At 46.0% G+C, this 15,782-nt stretch overlaps 1 protein-coding gene across 1 annotated transcript; it reads right to left on the bottom strand.

Moving 5' to 3' along the window:
• Positions 1-322: 322 nt before the first annotated feature.
• Positions 323-13,208, bottom strand: AQP3 (aquaporin 3 (Gill blood group)). The gene is made up of 6 exons (XM_051643402.1): positions 13,031-13,208; positions 4,765-4,891; positions 4,459-4,596; positions 3,542-3,660; positions 2,578-2,795; positions 323-1,894 (listed from the first exon to the last, which is right to left on the bottom strand). Exons 1-6 carry the CDS (start codon positions 13,136-13,138, stop codon positions 1,726-1,728), a joined length of 879 nt encoding a protein of 292 aa, XP_051499362.1. The 5' UTR covers positions 13,139-13,208; the 3' UTR covers positions 323-1,725.
• Positions 13,209-15,782: the final 2,574 nt, after the last annotated feature.

Raw genomic sequence — 15,782 nt, forward strand, 5'->3', positions numbered from 1 at the left:
GACAAATTATGGTATCTTGTTCCTCTTCCCTGAAGAATAAGAAGCCCGATAGCAGGATATCCCCACCCAATAGCCTATACCTTGGTCTTTGTAATGAGTAGAGGCACCCCAACTCCTCCCACCTGCCCCAAAAGCCCAGCCCTAAAAGGGAAAGGAAATAAAACACAGATGTAGTATATAGATGTATTGTAGAAAGGGTTAATCCCATTTTGTTCTTACAGGCTGAAGAGGAAGAGAGCTTGGGAAAGCTATTGCTATAGATGGCTTCCTTTCCATGGCAAAGTTTACCGACCGCTTCTTAAAAATACAACCAACACTAGCATTTTACAGAGTGGGTACTGACATTTTATTTTCTAAAAATGAAAAAGAAAAAGAGTACATCATTTTAGTAACTGGAAATGTGTACAAAGTTACATATTTCAATGACTTAGCACATTAAAGAAACAGGCTTTGAAAGAGTTTCTCTAATGCAGTCGTGTGAGACCTACAGTTTCTTTCACAACCAGTACTGCTTATTTCAAATACTCTGCAATAGGCATTGGGAGAGCCAGATATCCCCTAAGATGCCAGCACTGCTAGAAAGGGAGTTGCCTGACCTCAGCCCCTCCACTGTGAGTACCAGAGATACCCCAGTCATTCTGCAAGATAGGAAATGTTCCAACAACACAATGCCATAATCTAAGGCCACCCCAGGAAAACCCAACAGTATCTTGAAGCTGTCAGGGAACAGGCAATTCCCATACATCTTTAAATTAACTCATCCCATCCTGGTATTTAGTAACAGCTTTAAGGAGCATATTTATGTATAAATCTATTTTAAAAAAAGCAAACCACTACTGTGAAATTTGCATGAACACACACAACTTTAGCAGCCTCGTCTTTCCAGTGGAACTTGGCTGCTTGGTAGTTTATATACAAAGTTGAATACTTAGAGAGGCTGCTACAGGGAGCCAAGCTTTCTTTCCAGATCAGCCTCTGGCTAGAACAATATTAAAAATTGTTATTAAAACACCAGGGTGCAGTGGTTTGTAAATATTTTTTTCTTAATATTAAATACAAAAGCAGTGCATTCTCACTCTGCTCTGGCATTATGGATCAGCTAATTGATATGATGTTCTAGGAATTCATGTGGGATATAAAATTTTGGCTAATAAAAATCCTTTAGACAAGTAAATTCCTAGTGCCAAGTAACTGACTTTAGAGAAACACCAAGCATTAATTTGATCCATAGTAGAATCACAGGCAAATTTTTCCTGGGATGTAGGAGTTCCGATTCTATGTTAGCAAAAAAAAAAATGTGTTTAGTATGATTCCCACTCTACAGATGGGAACACAGGTTTGGAGGGAAGCAGTTTGCCAAGCTAACAGGCAAGGCCAGCAAGACAGTCCAAAAGATCTCCAGATTCCTGAACAACTGGCCCATATTGGAGGTGTTGGACAGTAATGCCCACTTCTCTCCCGACTCCTACAGTCCTCAGCCCCCTTCTACTAGACAAAGATAACATGATACTGCATTTGGGAAAAGGGTCACAGGAAAATGCCTAAAGCAAATGCATTAGGGATATACACAAAGGGGAAAAAACAAACAAAAAAAAAACAATCTATAATATCTCAAGACAGGAAAAAAAACTCTTCCTGTTGTTCTTGAAGCTCTTCTTAACCCCTTACTCCTCTTCTCTGCAGTCCTGAGCAATGAATGTCTGCCAGATCTGGGAGGCAGCTTTCTCAGACCCTCTCCTTATGCTTCACGTTAGCCAGCTTGACTGTTTCCTGCTCAGAGGCAGGTGGAGAAGGCTCATCATGACATCCAATCATCAGCTGATAGACTATCACTCCCGCGATGGCCCCAAGGAAAGGAGCAACGACTGGAACCCACCACCACTGTTTACCAGTCCTGGAAAACAAAGAACATGCACAAGAACTGCAACCTAGACATTAAGATATTCATGTTTGTATCTGGAACAATGCAAGATCTGGTCATCTCCAAACACCACCATTGATTTTCAAAAGACAATAGTACCCCCATGCCTGCAGCGGTGATTTCCAAGGCAGATACTGCCCCACACCACAAGCTCAGGTGACAAGCAATTCAGAACCGCTCCTTCCAGGACTCCCAAGACCGTTGCTCCACCAAGAAAGGTGAGAAGCAGTTGCAGTGCCTTAACTAGGCACCTTCACTTCCCTCCTACTGCTTGCAGGAAAATATCTTTTGACAGCATGGCTCCACTCATGGCTCTCAGTTTTCTCCAGCTACAGCAAAATCCAAGTGTAACAAATGCTTTGCATTTTCTACTGTTAAACAAAAAAATGGTGATAGGCTCGTGTTCAAGGTGCAACTGAGCTTCTCATAGATGCTCCTAGATTTCCTCTTTGATAGCAAAGTTAGGCCATTTGCTCTCGCTGCTGGAAATCACCAAGCTTCTATGATTTCTTACGAAACAGGAGCAGAGGAAACTGCTTTTTTAAAATCCAAAGATACCGCATGGGTGCTAAGACTCTTTATGCCAGAGCTACCACTTGCTTAGTCTTGTACGTTTTTCCCCTTGATGTACAAGGTTTTGATTGGCAAGTACTTACCAGAACACTTCAGTGCCCCAGCCAGCAATGGCTGTGAAGAGACGAGGCCCGAAGTCCCTGGCAGGGTTAACAGCATAGCCAGAGTTGAAGCCCATGGAGGTTCCAATAACAAGGACAACAAAGCCAACTGTGAAAGCCTCCAGACCCGTGGGGACAGGGTTGTTGTAGGGATCAACAATAGCCAAAACACAAACGATCAGGGAAGCAGTGCCAATAAACTGGGGAGGGAGAGGAAAGAAGAAGATGGATTAGATCCAGATTAATCTTTTAACCAAATTACTTAACTCCTCTGAAGTCCCATGCATTTAGTACTCATTCTCTAAACTGAAAGAATTGCTATGGGATGACTCAGGGCATCATCAGACCACAGTAGACTGAGCACCCAAGGAAATGGCAGAGTGGAATGTGCTCCTTCTGGTAGCCCACAGAGTCAATCAAGCCCACACCTTTTTCTCTACCCCAGAAAAGCCATGCACAGCCAGAAAAGCTGGAGACATCTTACTGAATGTGTTTCAAACATGCCACAGCTGGGTGGCTTCTGTCTCTTCATGGTTGATGACAACTTCAAGGGGAAAACAGTGACCCCCAAGACCAACCACCTCCCCACACCCAGCTGGCCCCTGGGTTGTGCAACAGCCACAGTAGTACAGTGGGAGCAAGGAGGAGCCATCTTTCCTCAAACTATTGCTCTTCAAGGGTTGAGACCAAGTGGTATCCTTTCCACTGTTGTCCTGGCCGGTCCTGTGAGACTGGTCAGTCCCCTCAAGACAGACCTTCTTGCTGTAAGGGTGCTTTCTAGCTCTGCTCTTCTTATGGGCTAGTGAGGTACCTGTGTCAGATCCAAACACATTCCTGGATATCTTCTCTTTAAGTTTCATCTCATTCTCTAACTAAAGGAGAGGCCCAGAGCTACCCCAGAAGATCCCTCTTCAAATGCACCTTTATCCAGGCAGCACCCTCTTACCTGGTCAAAGAATCCATTCACGACATTCAGATGCTGAGATGGATAGGTGGCAAAGATACCAGCAGTGGCATTCTGTCCTGTTACAAGCAGCTGGTTGTTTCCAAAAGCCCAGATGGCATCTGGAGTGGGGGCAGGGTGGGGAAGAAAAAGGAGAGGTAGAGAAGTCAGCCTTTTTTCCAAGAACACATCAGAGAGAGGACCCTGTTTGGAAGACGGCTAAAATCTTTGCTCACAGAGCCATGTATATTGAGACAGAATGCCCTGAGCATCCCATTGTTATGTGTTGAAAAAACATTTGCTGTAGAGCATTCATTTGGAAAACTTATGGTGTGATCCACCACAGCATTTTACCAGTCAGGCTCAGATCCAGATGGCCTGAGTCCTTGTTCCTGCTATTTCTTGTTTGCTGGGCACCAGGAAATAGTTAGAGCCAAAAAGTAAACACTAAGCTGACTCCAAATCTCTCCCAAAAGGTACCCAAATGTCTGTGGTATTAGTCTTGGTGTCAAGACATGAGATATTGTTATGCATCAAAAACAGGATCTGGGCTGATCTTACACTTTCCTCTAAGCCAACACACAATCAGTTTCACCTCTCAGGGTCATCTTGTAGAGCAGTCAGCCCCTTGCCTACCACTATGTAGAAGCTGGATAACTAACCAAGTAGGCTGTCTAGATTCCCTCCTTGGTTAGTGGAGAATAAAACAGACACTTTCTGAAGATGGGTCTTCCATAGTTTAGGTAACTAAAATGGGATTAACACTTCTGAGGAGATGATTTCAGACGACCTGAAGGAGGTTTCTCACATCTCTGCTTTGCAAGAAAATGCTGCTCTCTGATTTGGGAAGCAGCCTCCCTGCAGTGAGTCATGAAGGGCATCCATTTCACCCCAACAACACAGGAGGTTTCTGCACTCACCGTAGTACAGCCCAAAGACTATGCCAGCTCCCAGAAAAGCCCCCAGGGTTTGGGCCAGGGCATAAATTGGTAGCTTGATCCAGGGCTCCCGAGCCAAGAAGCACATAGCAAAAGTGACAGCTGGGTTCAGATGTCCACCTGCAGAGAGATTGGTGGTTATTGCACCTTTACAGACAGTATTTGAGCCCCAGAGATAAGCCAAGGGACACTGACTTCCACAGCAGTGCCACAAAGGAAAAGCACCACCATCTAGACTTGCACAGCAATTGTCAAAAGAAGTCCAGCCCACATGGAGCCACAACATACCTGATACTTGTCCTGCAATCAAAATGCCAAGAGTCACAGCGAAGCCAAAGGCCAGGTTAACAGTCAGGAAACCTCCATGACTCCCTCTGCTGAGAACGATCTGGGCAACGGAACCACAGCCAAAAAGCTAGAAGGAGAAGACTGAAATTAGCCTCTGTGCTTCACATCCGGGCCAGTTACTGACCAGTGACTGTAACTGCTCCACGAACACTTGCATGCACCATCACAGCCCACCCATGACTCAAAGTCTTCAAAGCTGCAACCTTCAGCTGAAGAATCTAGGTGTTACCTCCAGGAACAGCAGGGAAGGAGACAGGACTCAGAGCAAGCCTATCTCCTGGCAGGGAGGGAACAAAACTAGGGTCAAAATCAAGTGCAAGATCAGACCACAGTTCACATCTCCAGAAGACTGGGGGTGTTTGTCCATGTTTCTAATTTTAAGGTGGTAGGTGAGAAGAATCAGTCAAATAGCACTAGTCCCTGTACCTTATTGTTAAGAAGGCTAGTTGTTTCACAAAGTAGCACACAGATTGGCAGGTGTCAATTGTACTAATGCCTGGAAACAGAGACATGAATGAAGGAGATCATATAAAGCCTGACATTCCTGGAGCCTTCTTTCAGGTGGCACTGGCTGACAGGGAAGGATGGGGGCTGCCTCCTTGAGCTGAGGTACCTGCAGTGGTCCCAACCCCAAGGTGCATTCTCTGTTGTGTGCATTCCAGGCACAATGCACCCCATCCCAAACCAGCCATATTCTTCCTATGGCAAAACCATGGAAGGAAGGATCAGAGTAACATAGCTGGCCTGTCTCTGCAGCACCAACATGGCACAGGCACCATCAAGAGAAGTCCATGTTCCACAGACAGCCTCCCACCAGCACAGCCAGAGGCTTGGTCATCTGCCCAAGATCAGGGCTGCACCTAAAAAACTCTGCCCTGGCAGTTCAATTCATCACTCATCCAGCTGGAAGGTTTCTGCCCAGCCAAATCTCTCCACTACGTGCTATGTAATTTAAGGAGCCCTAATCCTGATCATCTATGTGCTTTTGTCTTCCAGTGACTCCACCTCAGCTAATTCTTGGTCTGTACCAGGGATCATCACATCAGCAGGTACTGAGAGCATCCTTAAACTAGGACAGGGATTACAGCTTGCTTCTGAGATCCTCCAATCTAGGGATTAAGGCTTGCCTTATTTCTGCTGACCACATGTCTGTATCTACACACTCATCAAGACTTTCTGCTTCTGTGAACTCCACCATCCCAGAATTACTCAGTTGCCACAGAGGCAGTATCTGCTTCTAGGGGAAAATCCACCAAATAGGCACCAGGGCAACAGAGGTGCCTCTCATCACCTCTCCTGCCAATACTGGACATGCCCATTGAGCAATGCACAATGGATATCAGAGGCAAAGCCAAAACACACCTAACTTATCCTCTCCCTTCCCCCTGACAACTGATGCATTACTAATAAAGCAAACACTGCGCTCAGGCTGTGGGGAGAGGGGCAGTAAGATAGGGTGAAGGCTGACTCATGAGGTTGACACTCTGTATACAGGTGCCTCTTGACAAGGAGCCAGGTCCCCAACACAGGACCTGGTCTAGAAAGAGCAAAGGAACTGTTAATTAATGAGAGGGAACATCCAGCACTGCTCTCTACTGGGAGCAGTCAGAACAGCCCCCTCAGTGTCCCAACCCTGAGCCACCCAGCTGGGAAGCCATGGCAGAGAAGACACCCAGGCAAAAGCAGAAAATCATAGAATCACAGAATCATAGAAGAGTCTTGTTTATTGCTCAGAAAACAGAACCAGCTGTGCCCAAACCACTGAGGAAAGCATAACTCCAACTGAGCAAAAAAATACTGGCTGATGATCAGGGTGACATCTGTTCCTTCCCTTAACCCAGAAGAGCACCAGCAAGCTTTAGACAAAGGTTTGGAGAGATTACTTGGTCATGGTGCTCACCTCTAGAGCCACACAGCACATCAGTCTAACCAGGGAGGGGTTGAAGCTACACAAAGCTGCAGTTTGGCAGAGTTGGCCCCAGCTTCTTCCGACTGATTAAAGTATTTGTGTTACTCGCCCTGAAAGAACTGGCAGTTCTGCAAGTGGATGGTGGTTGGCCTGTGAGCCACATATCTTTTGGTTGCAGAAACCACAGGGTAAAGTTTTCCCCCTCCACCCTTTGCTCACCCACAAGATCTCTTAATCTTCAGGGAGGCCAGGTCTGCCACTTCTCAAGAGTTTTTTCCCCAACCTCCTCTCCCCCAACCTACAGCTGCAACAGTGCTCCAGCTTTTCCTCAGAAGAGTCTATGGTCCATGCAAAAACACCCCGGAGCCACTCTGCAGGAGCATTACAGCTATTTATCAGATGAACCTTGAGCACTATTTGGCTTAATACAGCTTAACAGTAGAAAACTTGACCCTCAGCAGATAAAAAGAGCAATCTAGTATTTAGGTGAACTTTGACGTGCAAGTGTGCAAATTCATCCTGCACCAGTGGAGTCCAGTAAGCATGAACCCATGTTCCCATGCACGACATCCGTTCCTGGCATTTAACTTTTGGGAATCAGTTCAGATCTTACCAAGCCATGCTTTTGTGGCAAGTGGCCTGACATTACACAGTTTTGTTGTGGCAGTGTCTACTGCAATTTTTAATCAAGCCATCTCCACTTCTGCTATTTGCTAGTTTTCATTCTAATTCGTTTTTCCAAGTGATATGCGGCTGGAGACCCCAAGCATGCATTTTTTACACCTTCTTTTTCCATCAGTCACAGAAGCATTTGGAAGCAACCAGGCTGAGTTGAAAGGCAAGAAAGGTCAAAAAGAAGCAATTCAGCATTTATCCTAGTGACCTTTAAATCCGTACAATGAATGTAGAACTTCTTAGTCAATATTACAGCATTATTGCCACAGACAGCGGTTCACATCCAAGGCAGAAATCACCTCTCATTCTTGATTTTTATTAACCTGCCTCCAATGCTTTATCTTTTTTTTTTTTTTTTTTGGTAAAAAAATCCCCCAAACATTACTAGAACATCCCAGCAACAGGAAGCATTACACTCCCTATGATCCACTAGCCAAGTTCAAAAGCAGTTTTAAAATGCTAATATAATGATTGCAACAGAGCTGTACTCTGATGCATTAAATCTGTTCTCCTAGGAACTGAGGTCAATGCATCCATTAACCACGTTAATGGAAAACTGGTTCCTAATTTCATCTTAGTGGCTCTAGCAGATCTAATGGCTTTCCCTGCCAACAGGGATACTTCCCGCTCCTCTTCCCTCATGAGCTGATCCAAGACCTTTCACTGTGAAAAACAACAAATTCCATGCTCTACTGGACCTGTGAGTTGAACTAGTTTAAGGGTGGAGGGGCTGACAAACTCAAAAGCCTGTACAAAGAAGGGGGAAACCAGAAAGCAGCAAAACCAGGAAAAGGTAGCAGGTCACTGGGTGAAACTTCACTCTCAGAGAAACAAACTCCCTGTGTCCTGGGCATGTTTGGAGACTGGCCATCTGGCTCTGTCATCCAAGGTAAAAACACCCTGTCTCAATGTCTGGAGACAATAGAGCTCCAAAGCTAGTCAAGACTGGTAGGAAAGGACCTTGGAAGACAAAAAAGTTGAAAAAGCTAATGAAGAGAAGCTACCTGAGTTTATAGGAACACCTGTGAATAGCAGCTCTGAACATGAACCTGGGAAAATGGCAGTGCTCAGCACTCCCCTGCACCACAGCCAGGTTTCCTCCCTCACTTGCCTCCTTTTTTCTTTGCTGGTGCTTATCACGCCTTTAGACACAAAAGGCCTGGATGCCTTTGCTTTTGGACTTCAGACAGACTGATCTCCAAATCAAGGTGGGAAAGTTCCACTGGCAGAGCCCAAGAGGAGTGTTATTACCCGAGTTGCAGCTTTCCTCTTCATCCAGCAAATAAACCAGGGATTAAGCAAGGAGACTACTGTAAATCTACCCTAATCTCCTCAGTGAATGGGAAAGGTGGCTCAGCCCTCGCTGCTTTCTGGTTAGTGGGGAAGATGCCAGGGGGGCAGTCAAACCATGAATCTACTCCCATGGCCTATTCAGGAAGAGAGTATGAGATACTGATGGAAGATTTCAAGCATCAGACACACAAAGGGACACCTGCCTTCTTATCAGAGTGGAATTTAGGACTGTCCTACAGTCCCTTCAAGGGGGGAGGCTGGGAGGGCACAAAGGACTCTCACTTTACAGATGGTTTAAAACTACCTCTCATCTCCTCTGCAGCCTAATGCAAGAAGGGGTTAAAGGCACTTAAGTATCTCCTCTGCAGCCTAATGCAAGAAGGGGTTAAAGGCACTTAAGTCTCCCCTGTGGCCTCTTGCTGCACTCCCCAAGGAGCAGGACCCAGCTGGGTAGATATCAAGACATATCCAACCCCATCGCTGTTTGGGCTCAAGCAGCATGCAGAGATCTTCAAAGCCAGCATGGCCAGGATGACCTCCACCAGCCACGAAGGTGGTGCAAAGTGGAGTTTTGGTGACAGGATTGGGAACAGCTAGGGAAAAGCTGCCTTCCCACTGAGGGCAAGTCTTGCTGCCTGAACTATCCTGTTGATAGGAAGGAGAAACCTCCCTGCTTCTATACTGGAACAACAAGGAGGGACAGTTTTAAACAGTTAATGAAAAGCTTTGAGCTCTTCTGCTGGAAGAGGTGAGGGAGAGCAGCAATGGTGCCATTTCCCATGCCTCCACACCAAGCAGCACAGATCCTTTGCAGGGAAGGATCAGCAGCACTCAACTAACAGCAAAGATTTCCAGTCCCTTTCAAATCCCAGCAATTAAGAAAACAAAACAAACAAACAAACAAAACCACACAAACAAACAAACACATTCTCCAGATGCAACAAGCTGGGTGGAAGGAAAGGGGCACAAACTGAACAGGGATGGTGGGAATTGCCAAGCCACCCCAGGTGGCTGCAGGCTGAGCAGCAGCTTTAAGCTCTGCACTGCCAGCAGTTACCTGAGGCTTCCTTGTCAGGACAGCTCTAATTGAAAAGTAGTTAGAAATTGTTTGGTCTTTTCTTTGTTCCTCTGCAGCAGTGAATCACGGTTAGTCCCAGTTGGAAATCAATTATAAGCAGCAAGTTCCTTCTGTAAATGTAAAAGCCAAACAGAGCCAGCTTTGGTATTTACAGCCGGCAGAGCAAGGCAAGCAGATAAAGCATTTAAGGGAGGCACTGAGGCCCGATTCTGGAAATGGGACTTTTGTGAGTTGCTACAGTACTAACACAAACAGCAAGTGACTGGGAAAATGCCTTAAGCTTTTACAGCACTTAACTGTTGCCAGCAAGTGGTGCTTCCAACACAGGTATAAAGTTCAAACCTAAAGTATCACTTGGAAAGTGCATTTTGAACGGGAAAAAAAACAAAAACAAAAACAAAACAACCCAGTTATTTTCATTAACCAGAGGAAGGGTAGAACCAGCATTACTACTATAGTAACAGTAGGGACACTGCCCACAGAATAAAATCACAATATGGAAGGTGCTGTACTTGCAAGAAAAAACAGAAGAGTTTGAGAGCACTGTGGTCATTATGCAAGTGAAAGGGAGGAGGGAAGAAGCTGAAGCCATGCCAGTACCCAGGGTGGGACAAGTTTTACATTACACAGTTGAATTCAAAGTAAGCTGCAAACCTTAAACAGTCTCTCTCCCTTCAGCTCAGGAAGTTAATTTCAGTGTGAACAATGTTAAACCTTAAATCCATCCCTAATATTGTTCTGCTCTAGATATATCTGTGTTCAGACAGCTCCATGTCCCACTAAGACAATTTCATGGATTCTGTGTCTTTCCTCGGGTATTTTATTGTCTGAAGCCCACAAGTGAGATCTATAAGGCTCAAATGCAGCTAAATGCATGTGTACCCAGCTCAGCCTGCTGGCATAGTGGGCAGCAGGAACTTTTGCAAGTTGTAGAACAACAATCTCTCTATTAGAACTATCCAATTCAAACTACTACCTAGGCCATCTGAAAGGGAAAGAAAGTGATCTCCAAGGCCCTTCTGTTTTAGGCAGGTGATGTAATAAAGGATGCATAAGAATCCAAGTGGTAGGGAGAAAAGAAATAAATTTTTGAGTAAAATAAACAGAATCTGTGCCACTTCATTGACAGCAGAAGAGGTGGGACAGCTCCAAGGCACAAATGGATTGATGCCCAGCAGAGCCATACTACAGGCTTGCTGCCCTGGAACTCTTTTCACTCTCTGTATACCCTGCTTTTGCCTGCTGATGACCCAGGAGCATTCACCGCGTTTGGGACTTCTCCATTTCTTCCACCAGCCCATTGTCTCCTACATGGCCACAGCACCCACAGTGGTGTTGCTGCAGGAGATCCCAGGTCACTTTTACAAGACCTGTAAGACAGAGTTGAATGTGCTGCTAAAACTAGCGTTTTCTTGCCCCCAGACACCAGCTCAGGGACTCCTGAAGAAGGAGAGGGACACTCACACACACTTCAAAACTCAGAACCTGTGGTGCTCACAAGGACAAGGCACATGTTGCCCACTTTTTCCAGTGTGTCATCCAGCCATGCTGCTGGGTGCCCATTACCACCCTCATTTTCAAGTCTGGTTATGGTTTTGGACCAAATCCTTCCTCAGCTGCTGTGCACATCCCAACTCCTCCCTGGCCCAGAAAGGCAAGGCTTTTGGAAAACGTAATCTCTGATACACCAGCTAATACAGGTGGAAGAAGAAACTATATTTTTTGGATCACAAGCCCTTCTGAACACGCTGATCTGCATGGCTAAAGGCTTGCATTGTTTCTCCAGCAGGAGATTCCTGTTACCTTGCTTCAATCCTGAGACTAACTACAGCAATATCAGTCATTCAGGGACAGTAACTTTCTTCCTGTTAATCACCTTTGTAAAAGCTTCTTCCCACCTTAATCCCAAACAGTCCTTCCCTGAAAAATCAACAGGACTTATTTGCAAATCACCAAAGCTGGGTCGCTCTGACAATAGGGCTAATGCACTGTGTGAAGCTGCTTTCTTTCAAGAGCAGTAGCATTTCAGGGGGACTCAGCTGACCCTCCATCCTCCCACACAAGACCCAGCAGCCACATTAAAAAGACCCCTTCCTCATAAAAAAAAAAAAAAATCTTATTTATTAAAGCATAAGAAAGTGTGTTGGTCCTTTTCTGTTGTTTCCAGGAGCACATGGACCTTCATCAAACCTTCCTCCACTTTTAGCTCCTTCAACTTTCACTTTTCTCCCCAAACAGTCCTACCATCAGTTACAAGGAGGTGTAAACCTGCAGTCACTCCACTGAAATTTGTAGGATTGCTCTGGCTTTACATTGCTTCAGAGGAGCTTTCACCTGCAGGTATTCACTGTGCAAACACCAACTCAGTTCTTCCGTAATATTAATGCAACAGAGTTGTCAACTTTTGGGCAGTCCTGCATTTTTGGATGCAGATATCCAAAGCCAGATACCCCTCTAACAGTTTTGCTACCCCTGTATTTTTTCCCTGCTCCTCAGCACCACTGTTCTAGAGGTTCACATCTGCCTTTGACTTCAAAGCAAGCCAGGGCCTCTCCAAACATCTTCAAACTAAATCGCTTACAGAGATATCCACCCCACTTTATCCTTGATGTCCCATCCCTTTGGAAACCGAGCACAAAAATGGGCAGAAGTTTTCTTGCCATTCAGCAGTTAGGAAAAACTTGGTGAGCACAAGCTCCCAATCATCGGCCAGCACGGGCAGCTGCAGTGTCATGCAGCCCCACTGATAAGACCCTGAGGAACTTGCAGATGACAGCCAAAAAACCCAACACTATAACAGTTTAAATTCTGGCTATTTCTTCTCCGTAGGAAAACAAAGTGAGGTAAGGAAAAAGCTTTCGCTTCCCAGGGTGATAACACTTGAACTGTTTCAGTGCCAAGAAAATATTCCAGGACAGACATAAAGGAAGTTTTGCATGCTCTCTAGCAAACACTTGTGTGCACAGTATTTTTTTTTTGCTGCCTGCACTTCACAGACACATGGAAGCCCCACCAAGCTCTGCAGAGCCCACCGTCTGCCAAAAAAAAACCCCAAATCTCACCCTTTAGCAATTTGCACTAATTTTTGTTCCCACAGGTAAGTACTTCTCTAGTCCCCATGGGGCAGGTTGCACTGGATCTGCACTCGTCCCCAGTGCAAACTCCAATAGGAGCGCAGCCCCTTCACCAGGACAGTGTCCCCCACACCCAGGGGTTTAGCAGAGCATCCCCACACCACAGCATGTACTCACCACCAGGATCAGCGTCCCCAGGCACTCCGCCAGTGCTTGCCGGATCAGTTTGTTTCTGATCCTCAGGTGGTCCTCAATAGTAGCAAGAACGTCCTTTTGCCTCCCCATCGCAGTAGAGGTGCTCTTCAAGGGATGTCAGGGAAAAAGCAGCAGCTGGCAAAGCCTCAGCAAGGTTTCTTCTCCAGCACAACTGCCTTTGCTTATAAATAAGTGCAGCAATGTCTGACACACCTCCTGGGTAACCACACCCCTTCCACCCACTCTTCAAACTCAACCTTTTTTCCTCCTTTTCAGCATAAGGCAGAGCAGATGCTTTTCTTCATTTTCTTTATTGTTTGCATAAGTAAGCAAAGGATTCAGGAGTTTCAGAAGAAGGAATTAAACGTGACAAAGATGTTCAGCTCAAACCCCTGCTGTCTTCATTAGTTACCACCTAAAACACAGGGTCATATCTGCCTCTCTCCAGCTTCAGCTGTGGTTCTAAAAGCTAAATGCATGGACTGAGCAGTGTCTTAACCCATTTGTGCAACCATAATACTCTGCTTTCAGCTTTCTTTCCCTCCCATATTTCTGCAGGTGAGTACTCCTGTGCTGATTGATGCTGCAGGTGTTTTTACAGCAAAATCGTGGGGCAGGAGGGTTTGACCCCTGTGCCCATACTATAGGCTGAGGCCAAGGGACCTCCTGACTCCAACAATTACCCAGCTGAAGCTGATGTGAGAAAGGAAGACCAGACCTCTCACCTTAAAGAGCTATGTCATGGTCCAAATTCTTGCATATCATCACAGCTTCTCTTCTCTTCTCACGGCTTTGGGAGAGTGTTTTCATCTGAGTTCCCATGAAAGCTGTGAAGAAAAGTAGTGAGAGGTCCCAAGCGCAGGGCCAATCTCTCATCACAGGACCTTGACAAGGAGACCACCAACTCACTGAATCTCACAGGAACCAATCTTTGTTGCCTTTTCACCCTCAGTAATGTCCTGTATCACCCTGGGAGAGTTCTGTGGGATTGTCTGAATGAAAGCTGTCCCAGTCTGTACCATCCAGTGTAAGGATTTCTAACAGGACACGTGCCACCTGTGGCGTCTGGTTTCTGTTAAGTGAGTAGTAAAAATTCCCCAGGCTCCTTGACTTGCTGGGGCTTGACACAGAGCAGAAGGGCTGAATTTGCAGGACTGAAGGGACCCTTTTGCTGGATTTGTTCCCCCACCTCCTCTGCAAAGCCACAGATGCCCAGTTTTCCTCTTCTCCTTATTTAACCATTGACTTTCCTCTTGGAAAAGTGGAGCTTTTTATCACACTGGTGAATGGGCCTTTATTTTATACAGAAACTGCAGCCAGACCAAGAAGTAGAGTCAGGAATGTAGTTAAGAAAGCAGTAATGTGTGAGGAATCAAAGGCAGGGAAAGGCTCGGGTCCAAGCATAATTACATAGACAGGAAACTTTCCTCATTACTTTACCCCAGTCTTGTATCACCAGGAGCAGTGGGGATCTCTGAACTGCAGCAAGCACTTCACCAGCCCCCTGCATGCTCTCTGCAACCAGGGTTTGCAAATCCATGCTGAGGACACCCTTTTTTTGCCATCTCTCCCTTTTCTCCTCTTGTCCTCTTGCTGTGCATCACTCAAGCCATGGAGAACCTTAAGCTGCTCCTCTGCCTTGTTTCCTCCTGCTCTCCCCTCTCCTTAATACTGAACTCTGTCCTTTCCACCCTGAGTTGTTATCAAAGCCACCACAGCCAGAAATGAAGCTGTGTGCTGGGATTTTCCCTTCCAGCAGTTTCTGAGCTAAGGTCTGTCAGCTGTTTTGCCATTTGTTGAACCAGAAGTGTGCAGACGCTCTGTTCTGTGGTGTAGGTTTATTGAGATCTATTTAGACTGGGTCCTGGATCCCATCCCTTTCCTGCTGATGGGGCCAAGGCCATAAGATCATAGAGAGATGATGAGGAGCAAATGGCAAGGGGAGGTGTCATGTTTTCCAGGTTGTTAGGTACGTTTATCCTGTCTGCAGCATTTGAGCCCCTCTGGCCATAAGTTGAGGATACAAACATTTCCTTACAACTGGTAAAGGGAAGAGAGATGTCTAGGATCCTGGGCTGGTGTTGGAAGACAGTGGTAACACCAGCATCAAAGCTGGTGCTTGGAAAAGTCTAGACAGACGCGAGCCTGAGGAGCCAGGGTGGGGTGGGCTCTTCAACACCAGCTCTGCCACTGACTCACTGCCTGACCCTGAGCAAATCCTTCACCTTTCCACACCTCAGTTCCTCCATCAGTAAATTGAATAGAGTGCCACTGGATCCCCTTCCCAGGGTGTTGTGAGGGTGAATCACTGCAGACGGAGATCCAATGACTTAAAATGAGCAATAGGGACTTAGGCAATTTCTTTCCTAACAGCCATGTTATTATCTAGGAAGGAGCTTGGGGAAGGGAAAGTAATGCAACATTAGAATAAATGGAAGGTCTTTTCAGAAGCAATAACTAATCAAAGTGTGGGTAAGATCTGACAGGCCCAATGCTGGAACTCTTCTGTGCCAAGGCAGGAATTGCCCTGCCACACCATTCAGCTGGACTCCAGCTGACACGATCTAAGCACAAAACAAAGATCTGCGTCAGCAGCAATAGGTTTCCAAACAAACCCATCTTCTGCAGCAACTGGTGCACAAGGGATAGTTACCTGTTCTAGAAGAAGTCTATGGGTCAGTGGAAGTAAACAAGAAAGGATGTAGCAGTAAGACTAACAAGGTAGGCCCTCAGA

This window comes from Apus apus, chromosome Z (genome assembly GCF_020740795.1).
Source record: "Apus apus isolate bApuApu2 chromosome Z, bApuApu2.pri.cur, whole genome shotgun sequence".
Classification (NCBI taxonomy): domain Eukaryota; kingdom Metazoa; phylum Chordata; class Aves; order Apodiformes; family Apodidae; genus Apus; species Apus apus.

What these genes read in the sequence shown, in the direction of transcription:
- AQP3 (XM_051643402.1), bottom strand. Translation starts at nt 13,138, where the DNA reads ATGGGGAGGCAAAAGGACGTTCTTGCTACTATTGAGGACCACCTGAGG. An exon ending in TGGGGACGCTGATCCTGGTG is followed by an intron (nt 4,892 to 13,030) that starts GTGAGTACATGC and finishes TTCTCCTTCTAG; the next exon opens with CTTTTTGGCTGTGGTTCCGT. An exon ending in TGAATGGATTCTTTGACCAG is followed by an intron (nt 2,796 to 3,541) that starts GTAAGAGGGTGC and finishes CTCCCTCCCCAG; the next exon opens with TTTATTGGCACTGCTTCCCT.